Genomic DNA, 23840 nt, shown 5'->3' on the forward strand with positions numbered 1-23840 from the left:
CCAGCCTCTTTGGAGGTGGCCCAGAATCCCAGGGTTCCATAGGCAGAGGGGAAATGGGGGGCATGGCAGGGGTAGTTACAGAGGGCCCCTGCTGAGAAAAATATGTTGTTTAGGAGTTAAAGTCAGGCTCAGGAAGGATGAAGTCAGAGGAGTCAGGACACTGTGGTCAGTGGAATCAGAAGGTTGAGGTTGGGGCTGGTGCTTGAGGTCAGGGGCCAGGGTAGCTCAGGTCATGTCAGCAGGAACAAAGAGGCTAAGGTTAAAGTAGGGGAGATCTGAGGACTGTGGTCAAGGAGGAGGAAGCCTGGTCTTCCTGGTCCAGTGGCCAAGCTCCATGCTTATGACCCTGTCCCCTTCCCCAGCTCCCAGCTTTGATTATGCCGACATGCCGTCTCCCCTGGGCGAGTCTGAGAACACCATCACCGTGCTGCTGAGGCCGGCACAGGGCCGCGGTGCACCCATCAGGTGGGAAAGCGGGGATGGAGGGATGGGAGGCCAGGGCCATAGGGAAGAGGCCCCTCCTCTGACGCAGAGCCCCAACCTAGGCCAGCTCACCCTTTTCCTCCCTCAGTCTCCCACGCAGGGCTCGGAGTGTCTGGAGGAGAATGTTCTGTGATGCTTGGCAGGCGAGAAGCCTGCAGTCTCTCCCCTCTGAGGCCATGGGTCTTAGATGGTAACTGTCAGGAGGACCCTGGATAGGTCCAGCCTGGAGAGGGGACTGTCCAGGTCTGTCCAGGGGGCCTTTCCTCAGACACCTTGGAGACGTGAAACTCTGGGGACCTTATATCATCCCAGCCTTTTCCTGGAAGCCCATAGAGATGGGCTTTCTAGACGGCTAGGGCAGCCAGCCAGACAGGGCCATCTCTCTGGAATGGCTAGGGGCTTGGCTTCTCCCCCTCATCTCCCCAGAGGAAGCTGGGCTTGCTGGTGCCGTGGTGACTGCCTCTGCTAGGGAGAGGTGCTGGAGACAAGACTGTGTGTGTGTGTGTGTGTGTGTGTGTGTGTACATGGGATGTGAACCTGGGTGTGTCTTTATGATAAAGACATGGGATATGTGGTGTGAATGTGTGTGGGAGGTGCGTGTGGGAGACATAAGTGTGCATGTGTGTGAGAGCATGAGGGTGTTTGTGCAAGTGTGTGCACGTCGTGTTAGACCCTGTGCTAGGGGCTTTATCTGCATGAAGCCATTTATCCTCATGGCAGTCCCATGGAATGGGTTTTATTACCTTCATTTTACGTATCGGGAAACTGACTCAGAGAGCCTAAATCACTTGCCCCCAAGTCCACACTGCTAATAAGTGGTGGAGCTGGGATTTGGAAGCCAAGTCTGTCTGCTGTGCCTGTACCTTTTCTAGAAGTTATAGAGCCTCCCTGCCCTTCTGGTCCACTCCTTCCTTCCACGAAGGTACATGCTCTGGGAGAGGGTGACAGCCTTTAGGTGGGGGAGGGGAGTGTGAGGATCCTAGTCAGTTCACCAGGAAGAGAGTGGGCTGCCCGGGTGACTGTGGCAGTCCCTCACCTCCTCACCCCCCCGCCCAACTGTATCCTCTCCTCTTCTGCTTTCTCTTTCCTGTATTTGTCACTGCAAATCCTGCCCTGGGCTGATTCCCAGACCCTCAAGGAAGACCCAGGAAAAAGTCACGGGGTCTGCAGGGCCTTTTGCCTTTTGCTGGAGCCTCAGGGCCCTTGTGCCGCTGAGTCTGGGATGGGTTGAGAACCCTTCCTTCCTTGTCCTCCTGAGGGATCCTGTGAGCAGCACTGGTCAGGGTCCCTCAGGTTGATGATTTCAAGGCTAGGTGGGGGCAGGGGATGGGACTTGGTGGGAGGGGAGTGGCAAGATGGCTGCGTGACCCTGGGCATATCCTGTTACCTTCCTGAGCCTCCGTTTCTTTATCTGCGCAATGGGGATTATTCTAGATTAAGATGCACTTTGTTCATGGCTAATGTTAATGATTACCTCCCAGTGGGACTTAGGGCTAGGAGAGGCCTGACCTTAGCCTGGAGTAATGGAGGCTGAGAGGGGCTTGGACTGGTGTTTATAATGGGCTAGTGACAAGCCATGGGCTGGTGTCCAACACTCTGGGATGATTCCCCACAACTTGGACGCTCAAAGGAAACATCTGGTGAGCAAGGAAAAGACATTTCTTCTTCCCCGAGCAGAGGCTGTCAGTATGGGATGTCACACACCAAGATGTGACCGAGACTGTAACTGGAAATATTTAAATTTGTCAGCATTCACGCATTTACTCTCCACTTTGTTCTGCAGAGGATTTGGAGGAGCTCATAGCAGAAACCTGCTTAGTAAAGAGATAAAACAGAAATACAGTCCAGGACCAGGGAGCACGAACCAGAGTGGGCAGTCAGGATCCTGAGACAGCAAGGCTCTGATTTGCTGATCAGAGGCTGCCTCGGCATTGAGAGGGTGCTAGAGACATAGTGTTGGGTGTCCTTGTTTGCTAAATGACTGTCTCTCACTAGAGGTCAGTTTTAGGAAGCCCAGATGCCTAGTGTCTAGCACAGGGCTCATCGTCTGAGCTTGGTCAACTGAATGAATGAATGAACGAACGAATGAATGAATGAATGAATGAATGAATGAATCTGGCTAACCCTGTCATTTATTGAGTCCCAGAAGGGAGCTGTCAGTCGCTTTGGTTTCCCAGGTCTTTTTTTTTTTTTTTTTTGAGACAGAGTCTGGCTCTGTCGCCCAGGCTGGAGTGCAGTGGCCGGATCTTAGCTCACTGCAAGCTCCGCCTTCCGGGTTTACGCCATTCTCCTGCCTCAGCCTCCTGAGTAGCTGGGACTACAGGCGCCCACCACCTCGCCCGGCTAGTTTTTTTTTGTATTTTTTAGTAGAGATGGGGTTTCACCGTGTTAGCCAGGATGGTCTCTATCTCCTGACCTCGTGATCCACCCGTCTCGGCCTCCCAAAGTGCTGGGATTACAGGCTTGAGCCACCGCGCCCGGCCATTTCCTAGGTCTTGTGTCACACACATAGGAGGACTCGTGGAGGAAGCAGGATGGGGCCTTACGGCTTGGTTCTATTGAGCAGGGTCCACGATCCTCTTAGCCTGGATTAGTAACAGGAATAACTGCTGACATGCGCTGGCTGCTTGCTTAACTTGCCTGTTCTTCCCATCTACCTTCTGGAACAGTCTCACAATCACTACCATTTTATGAAGGAGGAAACCGTGGCCCAGGGAGGTTAGGGGATTTGCCCAGCTAGTAAGAGGCAGTGTGGAAGTTAGTCCCCAGGCTTTGACCGCAAAGCCCATGCCTTTAACTGCCAGCTGGCTCTCCCAGTGCTCTGGCCGCCTGTGATCCCCTGTACGCTCTCCTCCCTGTTCAGTGTGTACCAGGTGATTGTGGAGGAGGAGCGGGCGCGGAGGCTGCGGCGGGAGCCAGGTGGACAGGATTGCTTCCCAGTGCCACTGACCTTTGAGGCGGCGCTGGCCCGAGGCTTGGTGCACTACTTCGGGGCCGAACTGGTGGCCAGCAGTCTACCTGAGGCCATGCCCTTTACCGTGGGTGACAACCAGACCTACCGAGGCTTCTGGAACCCACCGCTTGAGCCTAGGAAGGCCTATCTCATCTACTTCCAGGCAGCAAGCCACCTGAAGGGGGTGAGGGACCGGCCAGGGTCATGGTGGGTGTGGTTGGGTGTGGGGGATGGCAGACAGGGGATACCTTGCAGCAGGCCCAGCACAGACTCCAGGCCCAGCCCTTCCCTTAGCCCCACCTCCCATAGCCCTACCTCCCATAGCCCCACCTTCCATAGCTCCTCCTCCCATAGGACACCCCCATGGTCTTACCTCCTGTAGCCCGACCTTCCATAGCCCTGCCCCCACAGCTCCTCCCCCATAACCTTGCCCCTCCCATAGCCCTGTCTCCTTTTGCCCACCTCCCATTGCCCCACCTCCAATAGCCTTACCTTCCGTAGAGCCACCCCCACAGCCCCGCCTCCCACAGCCCCTCCCCCATGGTCCCACCCCTCCCATAGCCAACCTTCCAGACCCCAGACTCCTTCTCACAGAACACTATCCACTTCCTGAGCTTTCTTTCCCAGACTCCTCCTTTCCATCCAGGTCCCCAGGCTAGTCTCTGCCCCTTCCTGAGGCCCTGCCTTCTATCTTAGATACTTCTTTTCCCGGAGGAGTCCATCTCAGGTTCCCGCGTTCCTGTGTTAAGGCCTAGGACCTGCTCCTCCCTGAGGCCCCGCCCTATCTTCCAGGCTCCTCTCTGTTTCTTCCCTGATTTCTCACTTCCTAGCTGGACTTCTGGCCCTAGGACTCGCCCCGATGTCCGAGGCCCCGCCCACTTCCCCATGACGTTTGTTTCTCTTTTGCCTCCGATCTCATCTCCCTTTCCTAAGGCACTGCAGGTACCTCCCCTCTAGGCCCCGCTCTCAGGGGTCCCCCCAGGCCTGCCTTCGGGTGGGGTGTCCCTTGGTGCCATCAGCGCCAGACAAAGCCCTGAACAGGCCCAAGAAACGCTGTCTGAGGTTCCCACCCTGGGGAGGGAGAGGTCGGGGCTTCAGCAGCGCTGAGACCCCCATCTGTGCCTCCAGGAGACCCGGCTGAATTGCATCCGCATTGCCAGGAAAGGTAAGTCTGCTGGGTTCCTGCAGCCCTTCAGCGGCAGGTTTCTCACCTGCCCAGCGCTGGGGAGGTGGATCCTGAGAACCTAGGGCTGTGGGAGTAGAGGAGGGTGGTTGGGCAGGCTGGGGCCAGGAAGGGCTTCTCTGCTGGGTTTCCATGTGCCTTACCTCAAGGGCGCCTTCTCCCAGGCTGACAGCAGGGGCCTGGAGAAGGCTTGTGGAGAGGAGCCATTATAGTTGTGCCCTGGGGGTGATGGGTACTGGGTGCTGGTTCTGGGTTACGTATCTGCCCGGCTTTCCTGTGGTGGGGAGAAGGTGAGGTCAGCATGGGCCCTGTGCTCTAGGTGTCTTTCGTGCTTTCACACAGGGAATGTGGTTGGTTTTCCATCCTGAGATGGACTAACCATGCCCTAGGTACACAATTCCTAATCCCTGTTACCTCCCAGGAGGGCAAGAGGGTGGGGCTGAAGGCCCAGGTGTCTGCTCTCCCCTATCTACTGAGAGCTGAGAGGATCTGAGAAAGTGGGGAGCGAGGGAAGCTATTCCTGGCAAAGGAGCCATGTCAGTGAGGACCGTGGTGTGGAAGTGCAGGAGGTGTCAGGGATGGTGAGGAGGGAGATTTGCTGGAAAGGCAGGACATGTGTTGAGGATGTGAGGTGGTTTGTGCAGCCCAGTTTGTTCCTTGGGCACAGACACCTACAGGAGGGGCTCGATGGTCCCTCTCTCCTCTGATCCCTTGTTCTGCTTTGTTCTCCCCAGCTGCCTGCAAGGAAAGCAAGCGGCCCCTGGAGGTGTCCCAGAGATCGGAGGAGATGGGGCTTATCCTGGGCATCTGTGCAGGGCGGCCTTGCTGTCCTCATCCTTCTCCTGGGTGCCATCATTGTCATCATCCGCAAAGGGTGAGTGAGGCCAGTGCCCTGTCCCACCAGTGCCTTCTACCCCTTAGAGGCCTGGTGGCATAGAGGAGTAGTGGCTAAGAGCTGGTAGGACAGCTGTCCTGCAGGTGTGTGGAGGGCTGCCAGTCTGGGCATCAGCTCTGCAGACGGATCTGAGCTGGGTGGTGGGAAGCCAGAGACTGGGCAGATGAGGCTGCCCCGGAGTGGCATGGCTGGAGTAAGGTCTGGCTGGTGCCAGGTGCTGCTGTTCAGGAAGGGGCCGCGCAGTGCCTGGTGCCAAGGAGCTATGCCTGCTGGGACTCTTTCAATAGGGATGGCATGGAGGTGACCTGGCTTTGAACCCCTACCCCTCTGCAGACCTTCAGCCAAGGTGTCTGCCCTGCTCATGGATTGTGCAGTTGACCTGAGCAGGGGATGGAGCTCACTCCTCTTTAACCCAAGGGCCCTGAGCCATGTCTCTTCCTGGGATCCACCTTCTCTCAGGCTCAAATTGCCCTGGACCCTGTTACTGTGGATCCTTGAGGAACCCTCCTGGGCCTGTGACTGAGAAAACTGTCCACCTGCTGCCCCTACTATCTCAGGTCTCAAAGGTCCGGCCTTGTGTTTGCATGAAATGTGTTTCCTAGCGGATTTGCAGAGGGCAGCGTGAATCCCAGGACATTGTAGAATCCAGAACCTAGGATCTTGCAGTTTCAGAAATGTAGGATTTAGAACTCTAGGAATCTTAGGCTTTAGAATTGCAGAGGCTCAGAGCCCCAGAACGTAAGAGCTGCCGGGTAGTTCAAGGTCATCTAGTCTAGTGGTTTTCAATTCTTTTTAAAGAAACAGAACTTGCCTTCAAAACACCAGAAAACCCTTCCCTGGGAGCCTAGTACATGGAGCAGATGAAGGCTGAGCAGCAGTGCTGGTTGGAGGCTGGGTGGGGGCTTCTGGGACCTTTCTGCTTGCCAGCTCTGCCCCACCATGTTCCCCACCAGGCAGCTGTGGGACACTGTGGTCCAAGCACCTTAAATGAGGGATGGGGATGCTGAAGCGTAGAGGGGGATGCAGGGCTGCCCAAGGCCACCCAGAGAGCCAGAGGCAGAGCCAGCTCCACCCTTCCCCACCTGGGCTCTGGCTTCTATAGCCCCTACTGCTGCCAGGCTGGGTATACATGGATGAGTTGGCTATATCTCTGGCCTGCCAGGAGCAGATAATAGGATCCAGGAAGATGAGAGAGAGCTGGCTGGGGCTACCTTGCCTGAGGCCAGACACCAGCAACAGAGAGAGAGTCTAGGGGTGGAGTGTGCAGTAGAGTGGAGGAGATGTGGGGAGATGGCCCAGTCAGGGCGATACTCTCTGATTTTTCCTCTCGTTGTTCCTGCACAGCTTTAAGAGAGACTATTTTAAAGTATCATTTAATGAGGAATTACTATGTTCCAGGAGCTTCACACACATCATCCAGGAGTACATTAGTTATTAGACACCTACTGTGTACCAGGCACTCGGGGTGTGTCAGAGAACATTTCCTTCTTGGATCTTGACTGACTCCCTTTTTTCTGGATGAAGAAACTAATGAAAGCACTCGCCCAGGCCACTTGGCTGATGGGCAGTAGGGCCTGACTTCAACTCAGGCTGGCCTACAAATGTGAAGGCCTCACCGAGTCTGGTGCATAGGCGGTGCCCACAAAGTGGCAAGCCCCTGACTTCTCCCCAGCAGGGGGGCCTGAGAATTGACTCTAAGTAGGGCTGGGGCTGGAGAGGGCTGTAATGGAGGAGGCAGATTTCAGTTTCAGGTGGTATTTGAGGTTCTAGAAATCTACCCTCAAGGAGAAGAGAATTGGCAGAGTAGGGGGTGTCACCCACCCCTGCAAAGAGAGCACTGGGCCCAGGACAGGGTGCATCAGAAATGTTGTCAGGGCCTCACTAGGAGACCTTCCATTATGTATTTGCTACCCTATAAACCCAGGTTATCCCAGATGCCTCCAGGAACCCCTCATCCCCCATCACCCCGGAACTCCTTACTTCCTCTAAAAGCCATTCAGTCTCACTGTGTAGCACCTACTGCATCCCCCTGGATCTGAGCCTGGCCTTCAAGGCCCTTGGTGCTCCCCAGGGCTCTTGCAGTCTGCATTGTGGGTATCATGGGATGCAGCAGCCCTGTCAGGGATGGGGGTATTCAGATCAACTTGGGGTGCCAACGTAACTAACAAGAGTAGGAAGTTGCTGAGGAGGGCAGTTACTACACCCCCGTGGAGCCTTATTGGAGGCAGGAGGGAGACTCTTGGGGATTATGGGAAATAGGGGCCAGCTGGGAGGAGAGTTCAGCTTCTCCATCCTGCCCTGCCTCTGTGGACGATCAGACTGGATGCTTCTGCTGTAGGGGAATTCCAGGGCATGGAAGGGAGGCTGGTGACCCCAGGCCAGGTCAGATCCCCCAGCTCTGTTTTCAGAAGTCCCCATACCCCACCCTTCTCCATGGCAGCACTTTCTTCTCCCTGCACTTTGTCATTTACTTACTTGTAGTGTTTTGCTCAATGTTTGTCTTCCCTCCTGGGTTAAGAGCTCCATGAGGGCCGAGAAAGCCCTGTCTTGTCTGTGTATACCCACGATCTAGCCCAGGGGAATCGGGCCTCCCCACTCTGAGGTTTAGGGAGGAGTGGTTTGTGGGCACTGCTGGGTGCTTCCTGGTGCTGGGGCCTCACAGCAGTCCCTGTGGGAGGTTATTATTAACCTCACTATGTATGTATGTATGTGTTTTTTTTTTCTTTTTTTTCTTTTTGAAACGGAGTCTAGCTCTGTTGCCCAGGCTGGAGTGCAGTGGCATGATCTCGGCTCACTGCAAGCTCTGCCTCCCGGGTTCACGCCATTCTCCTGCCTCAGCCTCCCGAGTAGCTGGGACTACAGGCGCACACCACCATGCCTGGCTAATTTTTTTTTTTTTTTTTTTGGTATTTTTAGTAGAGATAGTGTTTCACCGTGTTAGCCAGGATGGGTATGTATGTATTTTTTGAGACAGAGTTTTGCTCTTGTTGCCCAGGCTGGAGTGCAGTGGTGCGATCTTGGCTCACTGCAACCTCCACCTCCTGCGTTCAAGTGATTCTCCTGCCTCAGCCTCCTGAGTAGCTGGGATTACAGGCGCCCGCCACCACACCCGGCTAATTTTTTGTGTTTTTAGTAGAGACAGGGTTTCAGCATGTTGGTCAGGCTGGTCTCAAACTCCTGACCTCAGGTGATCTACCCGCTTTGGCCTCCCAAAGTGCAGGGATTATAGGTGTGAGCCACCACGCCCAGCCTTAACCTCACTTTTTAAAGAAGAAAGTGGAAGCGCATGGAGGTGAAGTTCTTTTATTTATTTTTACTCATTTATTGATTACTCCATTCAACAAAATACTTATTGCGGGATTGCAATGTGTGGGGCCCTGGGGAAACCGAGGGAGACAAAAAGACAAGGATTCTGTCCTCCTGTACTTTGTAGCCAGTGGAGAGCCTGGCATGAAATTAGAAAAAAACACAAATGGATGAGATAATTACAAATTGTGAAAAGAACAAGGTGCTGGGTGTTGGGGGCAAAGAGAATATAGGAAACGTCATGTACCTGGCACTCGTGGGAGAGTGGTCTGGGAAGGCCCTTTTGAAGGTACAGTGTGTCAACTGAGGTCAGAAGAATGCCATTTCTTCAGCTGTAGCCTCCCTCGTGGGGCCTCTGCAACAGCTCCAGTGCCCTGGACCCTTCCTTCTCTCCCTGGGATGGAGGAGATGTGCTCTGTGACCTGGGGCCAAACGCCTGCCTTTGCTGGTCCGTCTTCCACTCTCCTCCCCTTCATCTGCAGGATTTCCTGTGGAAGGTCATTCTTTGGGTCCCTGCTGACAGGGTGATGTGGGGGCAAGTGAATGGAGACCTCTGGAGAGCTTGGGAAGGGAGCACAGAGGAGGTTCCAGGGCCAGGGTCCTGGGGCAGGTGTTTGCTCTGGACTCTGCCACTGACTCCCAGAGAGGCCCAGGCAGCCCATGCTCCCTGACTCAGCTTCCCTGCCTGTGAAATGCGAATCCAACCTGCTTTACACTGTGGGTACTTTGCGGTAAGGTAGGGCTTTTGACCGAAGTTGCACCCCAGGTGCTCCCGGAGGGGATGACCTGACTCCTTTAGTGGATCCCACACCCAGGGGCCTGCAGGGTGGGCGAGGGCGGGCCCTAGGTGTATCCTGGGCATCCATCTGGAGTCCTCTCCACTCTGCCCACTTTCTGTCCCCACCCAGGTGGAGGTGCAGGCAAAAGGCTGACCTCTTAGGGGCAGAGGGACGTGCAGGGAGGGAGGGTGGGGTGCTGTCTGCAGGGACGAGAACAGCCCTGGTAAGTGCAGTTAGCCTGGAGAGTATGAGTCTGTGTGTGTCAGGGATGTCTATTGTGTGTGTGTGTGCGCATATATGTCTAAGTGTGTGTCAGTGTGTTTGAATACGTGTGTATGCCTGTCTGCACCTGTGTGTCTGCATTTGTGTGTGTTGATGTGTGTTTCTCCATGTATCAGTGTATGTGAGCCTATATCTACATGTGTGTGAGTGTGCATATGTGTATGACTGTGTGTGAAAGCTCTGTGGCCCCCCAGGCCCTTTTCCCACCTCCTCCTCACTCCTGCAGTAGGCTTGGGGAAGGTTCCAGAAGGGCCTTGGGTCCTGGTCATTAATATCTGAGCCTGACCAGCTCTTGGGACCAAGAAGGTCCTTCTGACCTGTCCAGTACCTGGCCAGCCCCCTCCCCAGCCTGGGAAGCACTCAGGCCCCACCCTGCTGCATGGGCATTGCCTCAGCCTGGCCTTGGTGGATGGACCTCAGACACGACTGTGCTGTTCTCTCTTTGCATGCTGCCAGGAGAGACCACTATGCCTACTCCTACTACCCGTAAGTAGCTCCACCTTGCCTGGGAGTCCCCGGCCCTGCCTAGGGGGAGACCCCCTGCCCCCGCCCTCTCTGGTTGGGCTTAGTCTCGCTGCACCCAGCCTGGTCTGGTGTCCACCCCGTTCTTTGTGGTCACCTTGGCCTCTGACTTTCTCTCCTCTGCTCTGTCCCTCCCCTCTGCATCTTCCTCCTCAAGTCGTGGTCACAAGTGCTGGTTCTGCCCTTCAGAGGCATGGGTTCAGAGCTGGCCCTGCTGAGTTACCCCCAGCAAGTCCCTGAACCTCAATGTCCCCTTCACCACTAGAGCAGCCCCTTATGTCTACTGTTCCGTGTTAGAAGGATGTTCTGACCTCCAACCAAATCCACGGTCAGGACATACTCTGGAGCCCACGTCCATGTGCATGTGTGTGCTTGTGTGCACGTGGGTGGGGCCTACCTGTTTTGAGACTGGCAGCACCTCCCACAGCACAGGCAACTCTCAGGCCCCCACAAATCCCTTCTCCAGCCAGGCAGCCCCAGCTCTGCAGACCGACCACTTCCTGGGAGCCTCCTCTGGGCCAAGCCCTGTGCTCAGTTCTTGACAGAGTCCTCAAAACAGCTCTGAGAAATAGGAGCTCTTATCACTCCCACTTTACTGATGAGGAAACTGAGGCTCAGACCGAGGGACTTGTGGGAGGTTGCAGAATGCGCTGGAGCTGGGATACAACCCAGGCCCCTGCTGACTCCACAGCCTGCCTATGCTACTCTGTCTTCTGTCTCTTCTACTCTGCAAGCCTTCCAGAACATTCCTCCCACACCTGTGCTGGTTTTCCCTTGAAGAGCAGGCCCAGAGAGTGCCAGGCCAGCCTTGAGGACAGTGGGTCTCTCACCTTTTCCTCCCTGGATGGCTCCTTACCTTGCTGTTTCCTGACACGAGCTTTTCCAGCAACTCAACACCCAGCAACTCACGCTGAGCCCCCAGCTCGGCTCCTGTAGGGGCTGTGGACAGGCAGCTCTCCCTCCCTGCAGCTTGTGCAGTTAGTTTGCAAAACCAGATGCAGAACTCTTCAAAGAATCTGTATTAAATTCCCCCTGCTTAATCTCGCATTGAGCTCAGCCAGATGCCAACAGCGTTAGGTGTTCCTTCCGGTTTCTATCTTCTGGGGATCGGGTTGGTTTGTTTTTGTAGCTCTTCTTCCAGGTAGGCCAAGAGTCCTGGGCTGGGAACAGAGTCTGTGGCACACCACAGGAGACCGCCCTCTAGGCCAGCATCCACTCACTGATGGGTCCTCTCTGGGCTCCATGTTCAGCCAGGCTGGCCGGCTGTCCTCTGTCCACAGCCCTGTCTCCCCACCTCCTTTTCTCCCTCCCACTTTCCTCCAAGTTCCTTTGAAGCCACAAACTGCCATCCTCATCCATGAAGCTGGGCCTGGAGGGAGAGGAGGTTTCTCTTTCTCTTCCCTGCTGCTCTGAGCAGCAGGACGGACTGGTGTGCAGTGGTGGGAATCTAGACCTTCTGTGGGTCTCTTTACAAGTCTGTGGTGGTCTATGCTGGGACCATCCTGGGTGCTACTGAGAGTAGGGAGAAGCCAAGGGCAGAGTTCATTGTGTGCATGGGGGAAGCCCCAGAGACCTGGCTGAGCAAGAGCCAGACCCTCTGCGGGGAAGGAGGGGTTGTAGTCCCTCCTTCCTGCAGGAGAAAGAGGAGTCTGGAGAGCGGTGCCTGTTTAACACGGGGAGAAGAGAGAGAAGTGGGGACATGCTGGGCCCAGAGCTGGACTAGCCATTTTCCTAGTTTGGGGTGCAGTGGGGGTGAGGGGAGCTGTCTGCTGTAATACCACATTAGCTCTGGAGTGACTTTCTTTCCCATTTCCTAAGCCCAGGGGGCCAGTGAAACTTAGGAGTAGAACTTAGGAGTGGGATCCCAGCCTGAGGCCACTGCTGCTCCACCCCTTTCCCTTAGCAGAGGTCCCTAGGACGGGCTCTCCCAAGCCCTTTTCAGGGAAGCAGCAGCTCTGGGTCTAGTGAATGAAGGATGGAGGCAGAGCCCTCAGCATCCAGAGATGCTTCTAGGACAGCTGCTGGCTCCTGGCCTTGAGGCCCCCTTACTCCAGGACCTCCCCACCCACCTCTGGGTGCTGTCCAGCAGCACACAGTGCCTGTGTCTTCCTTCAACCCCCGTCTCCAGGAAGCCGGTGAACATGACCAAGGCCACCGTCAACTACCGCCAGGAAAAGACACACATGATGAGTGCCGTCGACCGCAGCTTCACAGACCAGAGCACCCTGCAGGAGGATGAGCGGCTGGGCCTGTCCTTCATGGACACCCATGGCTACAGCACCCGGGGTGAGTGCCCCTGCCCTCCTACCCCTTCCTCATGGCTCTGGGGCTCCCGACCTGAGACAATAGGGTCCCCACATCAGATGAGTTCTGTAACACCTGCAACCAAAAGTGAAGCATCTATGGTGCTCCTGCTGGATACCTATTGGGTACAGAGCCAGCACAGGTGGCATTTTTGCATTGTGTACTGGAGGAGTCTTGGAAGGAATTCTGCTAGCATAAGAGGAATGCAAGGTTCGTTGTGACAATTGTCAAGAGGAGGTGCTGCTGTAGGAACAGAGGGATCAGAGTGGCCTAGGCCACCCCTTATTGAGCACCTATTATGTGAGAGGTGGGGATACAGTGGCTGAGAGAGACTGATACAGAGTCGGACCTGGGCTTGCCTCTCCCTTTGTTAGCTGTGTGACCTGGGGCAAGTTGCTTAAGCCCTCTGGATGTCTGTTTCCTCATGTATAAAATGGGAATGCCGATAGCCTCTGCTAGTAGGGCTGATGTGAAGACTAAATGAGATAATGTGTGCAAAATCACTTAGGGCTGTGCTTGTATTCACAGAATATAGTGAGTCAGCCATCATGTACTAGGTCTGTGTCATAACTTGCTTCATCCCACATCTTTTTATTCTGTTTAGTGTTGATTTGTACAGAAAAGAATAAGTAATGTTTATGAAAGTCATAAAATGATAACAATACAACAAACAGCAATGAACCTCATTGGTGAATTAGAACATTATCTTGGTACACCTCCCTAGCTATAACCCCTACCTCTTTCTTATATGTAAATATTCCCTTGAAATTGTTGTGGTGTTTTTTTTTTTTTTTAGATGGAGTCTCACTCTATCGCCCAGGCTGGAGTGCAGTGGCATGATCTCGACTCACTGTATCCTCTGCCTCCCAGGTGCAAACGATTTTCCTGCCTCAACCTCCCAAGTAGCTGGGATTACAGGCACCTGCCACCATACCCGGCTAATTTTTTTGTTTTTTTGAGACAGAGTCTCACTCTGTTGTCTAGGCTGGAGTGCGGTGGTGCGATCCTGGCTTACTGTAACCTCTGCCTCCTGGGATGGAGCAATTCTCCTGCCTCAGCCTCCTGAGTAGCTGGGATTACAGGTGTGTGCCACCACGCCCAGCTAATTTTTGTATTTTTAGTAGAGACAGGGTTTCACCATGTTGGCCAGGCTGGTCTTGAACTCCTGACCTCAGGTGATCCACCCACCTTGGCCTCCCAGAGTGCTGGGATTACAGGCATGAGCCACTGCGCCCAACCAGTTTTTGTATTTTTAGTAGAGACAGGGTTTCACCATGTTAGCCACACTGGTCTCGAACTCCTGACCTCAAGTGATCTGCCCACCTTGGCCTCCCAAAGTGTTGGGATTACTGGCAGTGAGTCACTGTGCCCAGCCTCCCTTGAAATTTATGTTTATAATTTTCCTACCTTTTTTGGGGGTAGTTTTTGTTTGTTTGTTTGTTTGTTTTTTTGACGGAGTCTCGCTCTGTCACCCAGCCTGGAGTGCAGTGGCGCGATCTCCACTCACTGCAAACTCCGCCTCCCAGGTTCACGCCATTCTCCTGCCTCAGCCTCCTTAGTAGCTGGGACTACAGGCACCCGCCACTGTGCCCGGCTAATTTTTTGTATTTTTAGTAGAGATGGGGTTTCACCATCTTAGCCATGATGGTCTCGATCTCCTGACCTGGTGATCCACCCGCCTCAGCCTCCCGAAGTGCTGGGATTATAGGCATGACCCACCGCGCCCGGCCTTTTGGGGGTAGTTTTACCACGTTTACATATATCCCCAAACAATGCATTGTATAGTTTTGCTCATTTTCAGGCTTTATAAAAATGAAATCACACACTACTTCTTAACATCATATTTCTAAAATTTACCCATGTGGATATTTTGCTGCAGTTCATTTACTTTACAAATGCATAGTTTCCCATTGTATGGCTGTATCACAATTGACTTCTTCATTCTGCCATCCATGGGCGTTCGATTGGTTTTTAGTTTTCTTGTTATCACAAATGAGACTGCTATGAATATTCTGATGTGGATCTCTAGATGCACCTGCACACAAGGTTCTAGAAATAGAATCGCTGGATTATGGAGTACATGCATCTTCAGCTTAATAAGAGTGCCAAGTTGCTTTCCAAAGCAACTCTGCCTGTTTTCTTTCCTAGCAGCAGTGTGTAAGAGTTTCTGTTGCTCTACATCAAGATCAAAATTTGCCAGCCTTCTTCACTTCTGCCGCATTGGTTTGTATAAAATGGTAATTCTCTATAGTCTTAATTTGCATTTCACTGATGACTAATGAGGTTGAACAGATTTTCAAGTCATCATTGGCCATTCAGGTCTGTTTTTCTATGAAATGCCTGTTCATGTCTTTCACCTAATTTTCTATTGGGTTTTCTGTTGCTTTCTTAGTGGTTTTTAGGAGTTCTTTATATTTTTAGGATAATAATCATTTGTCACTTATGAATTGCAAATATCTTCTCCCAATTTGTGGCTCATCTTCCTAGGTTATTTATAGTGTCTTTGGATGAACAGAAGATTTTTATTTTCACGTACTTAAATTCATCAGTCTTTTCTTTGTGATTTCTGCTTTTTGTGTTTTTTAAAGAAGTTTTCCCTACCCAAAGTTATATTTTTTTTTTTTGCTTTTTTTCTAGAACTTATAACATTTTACATTTTATATTTAAGTCTTTATCCATCTGGAATTGATTTTTGTGTGTGATGGTATAAATTAAGGATTTTATTTTTTCCATGGCGATAAGCCACTGTCCCAGCATCATTTATTATAGTTCACGCTTTCCCTGCTGATTTGCGGTGCCATCCTTCTCACACACCACATTTCTACAGATACATGGATCATTTTTCAGTTCCCTGTTTCTTTCATTGGTCGTTTTCGTTGATTCCCAACCACACAGTCTAATTATCGATGCTGTGTAAGTCTTGATATCTGAAACATGAAGCCGTGCCAACTTTGTGCTTCATCAAGGATGTCTTGGCTATTTTTGTTTTCATTCTGTCTCTCTTTCTTAATGAGATAGGGTCTAGCTCTGTCACCCAGGCTGGAGTGCAGTGGCACAATCTGGGCTCACTGCAACCTTCATCTTCCAGGCTTAAGCGATCTCCCACCCCAGCCTCCCGAGGAGCTGGGACTATAGGGGCACACCACCATGCACGGCTAATCTTTGCATTTTTTTTTTTTGGTAGAGATGGGGTTTCACTATGTTACTCCAGGCTGGTCTGAAACGCCTGGGCTCCCGTGATCTGCCCGCCTCAGCCTCCCAAAGTGTTGGGATTACAGGCATGAGCCATCACGCCCGGCTAATTCTCTTTGTTATAAATTTTAGAGTCATCTCTTTAAGTTTCTTGAAAAACTTTGTTGGATGGATTTGTATTGAATTTATAGATCAATTTGGGAAGAACCGACATCTTATGAAATTGTCTTTCTACCCATGAAAGTGACGTATATTGCCCCATTTATTTAGGTCTTGAATGTCTTTCAATAATTTTCTCCATAAAATCTTGTACATCTTTTTTTAGATAGATGTCCCTAGGTTCTTTATTTTTGACTTCTATTGCAAATGGTACACTTTTCAAATATTACGTTTCTATTTATTATATAGAGAAATGCGGTTTATTTTTGATCGTATATTGATCTTATACTTCTTTTTTTTTTTCTTTGAGACGGAGTCTCACTCTGTCACCTAGGCTGGAGTGCAGTGGCGCAATCTCGTCTCACTCCAACCTCTGCCTCCCTGGTTCAAGTGATTCTCCTGCCTCAGCCTCCCAAGTAGCTGGAATTACAGACATGCGCCACCACGTCCAGCTAATTTTTGTATCTTTTTAGTAGAGATGGGGTTTCACCATGCTGACCAGGTTAGTCTCGCACTCCCGACCTCAGGTGATCCACCCACCTTGGCCTGTCAAAGTGCTGAGATTACAGGCGTGAGCCACCGTGCCCAGCCTTATATTCATACTTCTTGATATGCTTTCTTATTCTCATTTGTCTGTAGAATGTTTCAGGCTTTCTAAGCAGTTAAAGGATCTGTGAATATCCTTTGCAGAAGAAATAGTTGTTTCTTCTTTCCCGTTTCTTATTCTTTTTTTCCCATGTTTTTCTGGCTGGGACCTTCATTACTGTGTTGAATAGAGTGATTGTAGCTGGAATCATTGTCTTCTTCTCCTGATTTTAAAAGGACTGTTTCTAACATTTAAACACAGAATGAAGATTGCTTTGGGTTTTGGTAGAAATGCTTTTATCAGGCTAACCAAGTTTCCTTTAGTTTTTAGTTTGCTGAGAGGTTTTAAGTGGGCATTAAACTTACCAAATACTTTTTTCTGCAATCATTGTGATAATTATTTTTCCCCTTTTGTCTGCTAATGGGATTAGTGACATTTTTAGGTTTTAAAAAAAATTACCTTAAATTCAGGGGATAAATTCAACTTGGTCGTGATGATTATGATGATTCTTTTCTTTAGTTTTTTTTTTTTTTTTTTTTTTTTAGATGGAGTCTCGCTCTGTAGCCAGGCTGGAGTGCAGTGGTGCAATCTCGGCTCACTGCAACCTCCGCCTCCCGGGTTCAAGCAATTCTTCTGCCTCAGCCTCCCAAGTAGCTGGGACTACAGGCGCCTGCCACCACGCCCGGCTAATTTTTGTACTTTTAGTAGAGACGGGGTTTCACCATTTTGGCCAGAATGATCTCGATCTTTTGACCTCGTGATCTGCCCACCTTGGCCTCCCAAAGTGCTGGGATTACAGGCGTGAGCCACCGTGCCTGGCTGATGTTTCTTTTCTTTCTTTCTTTTTTTTTCTTTGAGATAGGGTCTCACTCTGTTGCCCAGGCTGGACTACAGTGTTGTGATCATGGTTCACTGCAACTTCAACCTCCTGGGCTCAAGTGGTCATCCCACCTCAGCCTCCTGAATAGCTGGGACTACAGGTGCCCACTGCCATGCCTCACTTTTTTTTTTTTTTTTTTTTTTGTATTTTTTTGTAGAGACAGGGTTTTGTCATGTTGTCCAGGTTGGTCTCGAACCCCTGGGCCCAAGCGATTTACCTGTCTTTGCCTCTCAAAGTGCTGGGATTACAGGTGTGAGCCACTGTGTCTGGCTAGATTTTAAACTTCTAATTTGATATATTTAAAGGACTAAACAACTATTCAGGCTTTCTGGTTTTTTTTAAATAGAAAGTTATATTTTTGATAATTATATTTGTCTAGGTATTTGGTCATTTTATTTATGTTTTTAAACTCAGTGTTATGCACTTATTAATCACATTATCTTTGTCATCTCTCTCATTAAATTTTCACCATTTTATACCATTTTACCCTGCTTAGTAGCTGTTTTTGTTTTGTTTTGTTTTGTTTTTTGTTTTGAAATGGGGTCTCGCTCTGTTGCCCAGGCTGGAGTGCAGTGGTGCGATCCCGGCTCACTGCAACCCTCTGCCTCCCGGGTTCAAGTGATTCTCCTGCCTCAGCCTCCCTAGTAGCTGGGATTACAGGCACCCACCACCACGCCTGGCTAATTTTTGTATTTTTTGTAGAGACGGGGTTTCAGCATGTTGGCCAGGCTGGTCTCAAACTCCTGACCTCAAGTGATCCGTCCACCTTGGGCTCCCAAGGTGTTGGGATTACAGACGTGAGCCACCGTGCCTGCCTGCTTAGTAGCAGTTATTAACCCTTCAACTTACAAATGAGGAAATAGAGGCTTGGAGAGGGGAAGTCACTTGTCCAGGTTAAACAGCCAGAAAGTGGCAGAGTCAGGACTTAAATGCAAATCTTTCTGAATTGCAAACTTGTTTCTACTGCATCATGCTGCACCTTGAGGGATGGGTAGGATTCAGACCACAGAGATGGGAAGGAAAGGGCATGTGTAGAGGAGGCACAGTATGTGCAAATGTGTGATGACGGGCACAGGAGGAGACAGGGAGAGGTGCGACTGCACTGAATCCTCCAGTGTGTGCTAGAGAGAGCCGGAGATCGGGGTGGTGTGGGCTCATGCCTAGCTGCTGACTCTTATTGAGAGATAGAGGCAGGAAACATGGGCTCTGCTCCTGGGATTCACTGATGAGATGGGGAGTCAGGACTGACCCAGCGAAGTCGGGACCAGGCTAATTGCTATGTGGATAGTGGGGACAATCAGTGCTGTCAGTTTTGAGAAAATATGCCCTTGGGCAGGAATGGTCAGCATTTTGGTGAGATGGGTACGGTTGGAGATGGGATGGTGAGGAGGAAGGGACACTGAGCTTGGGCAGAGGTGATGGTTGGAAACTCCAAATGTGTCCAGGTGCTAGGCACAGTGGTTCACACCTGTAATCCCAGCACTTTAGGAGGCAGAGGCAGGCAGATCGCTTGAGGTTAGGAGTTCAAGACCAGCCTGGCTAACATGGTGAAACCCTGTCTCTACTAAAAATACAAAAATTAGCTGGGCATGGTGGCGGGCACCTGAAATCCCAGCTACTTGGGAGGCTGAGGCACAAGAATTGCTTGAACCTAGGAGGCAGAGGTTGCAGTGAGCCGAGATCACTCCACTGTACTCCAGCCTGGGAGACAGAGAAAGACTCTGTCTCAAAAAAGAAAAAAAAAAAAAAAATGTGTCCAGGAGATGAGCTGAGCTGCGCCTCAGCACCTTCTCTCTCTTTCTTCTTCTCTGCCCTCCACATGCCGGTCTGGCTTCCACTTCCTTCTTTTCCAAACAGTGGAGGCCAGGTTTTTTGGTTTAGAATGGAAAGCCATGTTGATTTTAGTGCATCCTTCTGTGCAAATTTTAAATGAAGGACTTATCACCGTGGGTAACTGATGGCGGGGCTGGTGTGAAGAAGCCAGATGGAACCTTCCCAAGGTATTGGAATGAGCCCCGTTGTCTCTGAAGTTCTGCCTGCGAAAACCCTCAGATCCTCCTGGGCCTTGTCTGTCTGGAGCTATTGACTCCTGTGGGTGCCAGTTGGTGTTGGCCAAATTGTTTGTCAAATAAGTGCCAGTTTTTCTCATGCCCATCAATGCGCCCTAATCAGGGAAGCAGAGAGGGCAGTGGGGACAGCAGGGTCTCAGAGTCAGGTGAATTCAAGCCTGGGTTTGAATCCTAGTGCTGCCATTTAATGAGTGAGTAGCTTAACTCTTCTGGGCCTCAGTTTTCTCGTTTGCACAAGAGGAACAATGATAGTGCCCCTGCCATAGGGATGTTCTAGGGAATAAGTGACTTAAGAATTGTGCAGGGCACTCAATATGTTAGAGATGGCTAGGCCTTATTACAGGCTGTGCTTCTTTAGGAAAGAAACTTACTTGCTAATTGCAAACAGTGGAGGAAAAGTTTAGGGTGCTACCAAATGGTATAACTGGGGGCCTCTCTTCATCTGAGGGTGGTGGGAATCAGGGGAAGTGCCCATCGCTGAGGGAGGACTGAGGATTTTCATTTCCAGATGAGGAGACTGAGACCCAGAGAGGTCAAGGAACTTGAGCCAGAAATTGAATTCAGGTCTCTCTGACTCCAAACCTAGTGTTCTTTTTTCTGGGCCTCGGCCCTCCCCATAAAACGTCAGCTGTCCAGTGGCTACTCACAGAAGATGTTCCACAGTCACGATGGAGCCAGGAAGGGCCTGGGAGAGCCCTGGAGTGGAGACTTTGAAGGTGGGCCTCTGGGCAAACTGGTCCTTAGGGGTAGGGGATGGGATGAGGTAGGAAGTGTGTCTCAAGTCCCACAGGGGAACTCATAGGCAAGGAGAGTAGAGACTTGTCCTCTCTGGGCCCAGAAATTGGAGGGTCCTCTTGGGAACATCATCATCCTGTCCTTTCCCGGTGGTCTTATTTGTAGAACATCTTGTGTTGTTCTTAGGCTCAGCTGTCAGCTGCCCAGATGTGGCTCTGGCTTTCCAGGTGGGACTTTTTACTTGTTCTCAGCCACTGTGCGCTGATTGCATGCCTCCTTGTGGGGCTGTGCCAGGGCTGCCACCCCTTCAGGATCTCTGGGATAAACTCTTTGGTTCTCTGCCACCCTCATTTGCTCCTTTCTCTGCCAGGAGAGCTCTCTGTGGAGCTGTCGGCCCACTTTCCTGCAAAGAGCACAAGGGCTTCTCCATCTCGCCAGTTTCTTCTCTGAGTTCTTTAAGCCAACAGAAGTCCCTCTTCTTGAAACTGTTGCACTTGTCTTGTGTGTGTGTTATGGATGCTCCTTGGAATCATCTTTTCAAGTTGCCTTTTAGATTCCAGATCCAAGATCTTACAGCAGAGAAGGACCAAGACTCTTGTCAGCCAGCTGCCCTGGCTTTCTGGCACTCAGGAGCTTCCATCTTTTCCTGGAAATGACTAGTAATGTCAACAGCTGCCCTTGCAGGTGCACGCTGTGTGCCAGGCACTGGGCTGCGTGCTTTATATACATTATTATATTTAATATTTACATCATCATATTGGATTGTAACAATTTTTACCTTCACTTGACATGTAAGAATGGAAGTTTGGAGAGAGTAAGTAACATTCTCACGGTCACATACAGAGCTGGGAATTGATCTGAAGTCTGACTCCAGAGCCCATCTCTCAGAGTCTACATTGCACTGTGTTCCCCTGAGGATGTTTCATGAAATAAACAAGAAAAGCCCTCCGTGGCGAAAGATGTTTATGGAACATTGCTGTTTCCACTCCTGTCTTGAAGATTTAAAATGCACACAAACACGCCAAAAGCCCCGAGAGGTCTTGCAGGGAAGAAACCTGTTTGTTTTTGTTTAAACTAGAATTTCACAGACTCCTTTAAAACACAGAATTCCTCTTCCTCCTCTTGCTCTTCTTTTTAATGGGATACCACTTAATGATCTCACGTCCCTACTATTTTCTGAAACACTCTGGCAACCACCATATTAGGCCGGTCTGTTCTCTTTGGACCTCAATTTCCCCATCTGTAAAATTAAGGGTTTGGGCATCCCACCACAATGGCATAACTGGTACTTGATTTGCCATCCAGCTGTAAGCAACCAGAAATCCAGCTAAAATATAGGAATCAGTTGCTTTCAGACATTGAACTATAGACAGCTCAAGACTGTGGTTCCTGAGAGCAGAGAAACAAATGAGGTGAGGCCATCTTCAAACCATGGCACAGGAAGGTGGAACCCAAGCACAATGGGGCAGCCTCACTGACCTGGTTGGAGTTTGGGGAAGTTGGGCTCATCAGGGGGTCTCCTGGTGATCCTGCATTCATTCTGCCAGTTAGTTGTTGAGTAGGAATTCTAGGCCAGGCACTGGAGAGGGTTCTTGCAGGGAGGGTCATTTCAGCTGAGAGTTGAAGGATGAGTATGAGTTCATCAGGCAAGAAAAGTAGGGGGAGGAGGGATTTTGGAGGGAGAAGGACAGCATATGTGAAGGCACAGGGAGTAGGGGCATGTATCTAAGCCCCACTGACAGTCCCCCACTGAACCCTGCCAGCTTAGACCTGGGCAGAGATTGGCTCGAAAATGGGAGGGCTGGACTTGGAATAAGCCCCTTGCAGCCTCACCCAGGGCAGCAGGAGGGACATTAGTACAGTCATGCACCACATAATGAAGTTTTGATCAACAATGGACCGCAGATACCATGGTGGTCCTATAAGATTATAACGGAGTTGAAAAACTCCTATGACCTAGTGACATTGTAGCCATCATAATGTCGTCGTGCAATACATTACTCACTGGTTTGTGGTGATGCTGGAATAAACCTACTGCATTGTCAGTTGTAAAAAAGTTTAGCACATAAAATTATGTGCAGTACGTAATAGTTAATAATAATGAGTGTATTACTGGTTTATGTATTTAATATACTATACTTTTTTTTTTTTTTTTGAGATGGAGTCTCGCTCTGTCGCCCAGGCTGGAGTGCAGTGGCCGGATCTCAGCTCACTGCAAGCTCCGCCTCCCGGGTTCACGCCATTCTCCTGCCTCAGCCTCCCGAGTAGCTGGGACTACAGGTGCCCGCCAGGTCGCCCGGCTAGTTTTTTGTATTTTTTTAGTAGAGACGGGGTTTCACCATGTTAGCCAGGATGGTCTTGATCTCCTGACCTCGTGATCCGCCCGTCTCGGCCTCCCAAAGTGCTGGGATTACAGGCTTGAGCCACCGCGCCCGGCCAATATACTATACTTTTAATCATTATTTTAGAGTGTACTTATTTTTAAAAAAGTTAACTGTAAAACAGCCTCTGGCAGGTCCTTCAGGAAGTGTCCCAGAAGAAGGCACCGTTTTCATAGGCGATGACAGCTACATGTGTGTTATTGCCCCTAAAGACCTCCCAGTGGGACAAGATCCATGGAGGTGGGAGACAGCGATACTGATGATCCTGACCCTGTGCAGGCCTAGGCTAGTGTGTGTGTGTGTGTGTCTTAGTTTTTAACAAAAAATTTTAAAAAACCAAAAAAAAATTTTAAATAGAAAAAAGTGTGTCGAATAAAGATAGAAAATATTTTTGTGCAGCTGTACTATGTGCATGTGTCATTATAAAAGTCAAAAAATTCAAATTAAAACATTTCAGTAGGCTAAGGTTAATTTATTATTGAAGAAAGAAAACTATTTTTAAATAAATGTATTGTAGCCTAAGCATACAGTGTTTATAAAGCTCATGGTACTGTACAGGAATATTCTAGGCCTTCATATTCACTTACCAGTCACTCAGTGGCTCACCCAGGGCAGCTTCCAGTCCTGCAGCTCCACTCATGGTAAATTGCCTTATACAGGTGTACCATTTATTATGTTTTTTTTTTTTTCTTTTGAGACGGAGTCTTGCAAAAGACTCCGTTGCCTGGGCTGGAGTGCAGTGGCGCAATCTCGGCTCACTGCAACCTCTGCCTCCAAGGTTCAAGTGATTCTCCTGCCTCAGCCTCCCAGGTAGCTGGGATTACAGGCTCGTGCCAACACACCCAGCTAACTTTTTGTATTTTTAGTAGAGACTGGGTTTTACCATGTTGTCCAGGTTGGTCTCAAACTCCTGACCTCGTGATTCTCCTGCCTCGGCCTCCCAAAGTGCTGGGATTACAGGTTTGAGCCACCGTGCCCGGCCCATTTATTGTTTTATAGCATATTTTTACTGTGCATTTTCTGTGTTTAGATACGTAAATACTTACCATTGTGTTATAATTGCCTACAGTATTCAGTACAGGCCTGTAGCGTAGGAGCAATAGGCTATGCTGTTCAGCCCAGGTCTGTGGA

At 50.5% G+C, this 23840-nt stretch overlaps 1 protein-coding gene across 1 annotated transcript in view; it reads left to right on the forward strand.

Annotated features, from left to right (window-relative positions):
• PTPRU (protein tyrosine phosphatase receptor type U) overlaps positions 1 to 23840 on the forward strand; it is a 90205-nt gene that overhangs the window by 42569 nt on the left and 23796 nt on the right. The window contains 6 exon segments of the mRNA XM_030913499.1: positions 363 to 465; positions 3347 to 3620; positions 4565 to 4601; positions 5354 to 5433; positions 5435 to 5493; positions 12532 to 12689. Of these exon segments, the coding sequence (XP_030769359.1) occupies positions 363 to 465; positions 3347 to 3620; positions 4565 to 4601; positions 5354 to 5433; positions 5435 to 5493; positions 12532 to 12689 (711 nt within the window).

Source organism: Rhinopithecus roxellana, chromosome 12 (genome assembly GCF_007565055.1).
Source record: "Rhinopithecus roxellana isolate Shanxi Qingling chromosome 12, ASM756505v1, whole genome shotgun sequence".
NCBI lineage: Eukaryota > Metazoa > Chordata > Mammalia > Primates > Cercopithecidae > Rhinopithecus > Rhinopithecus roxellana.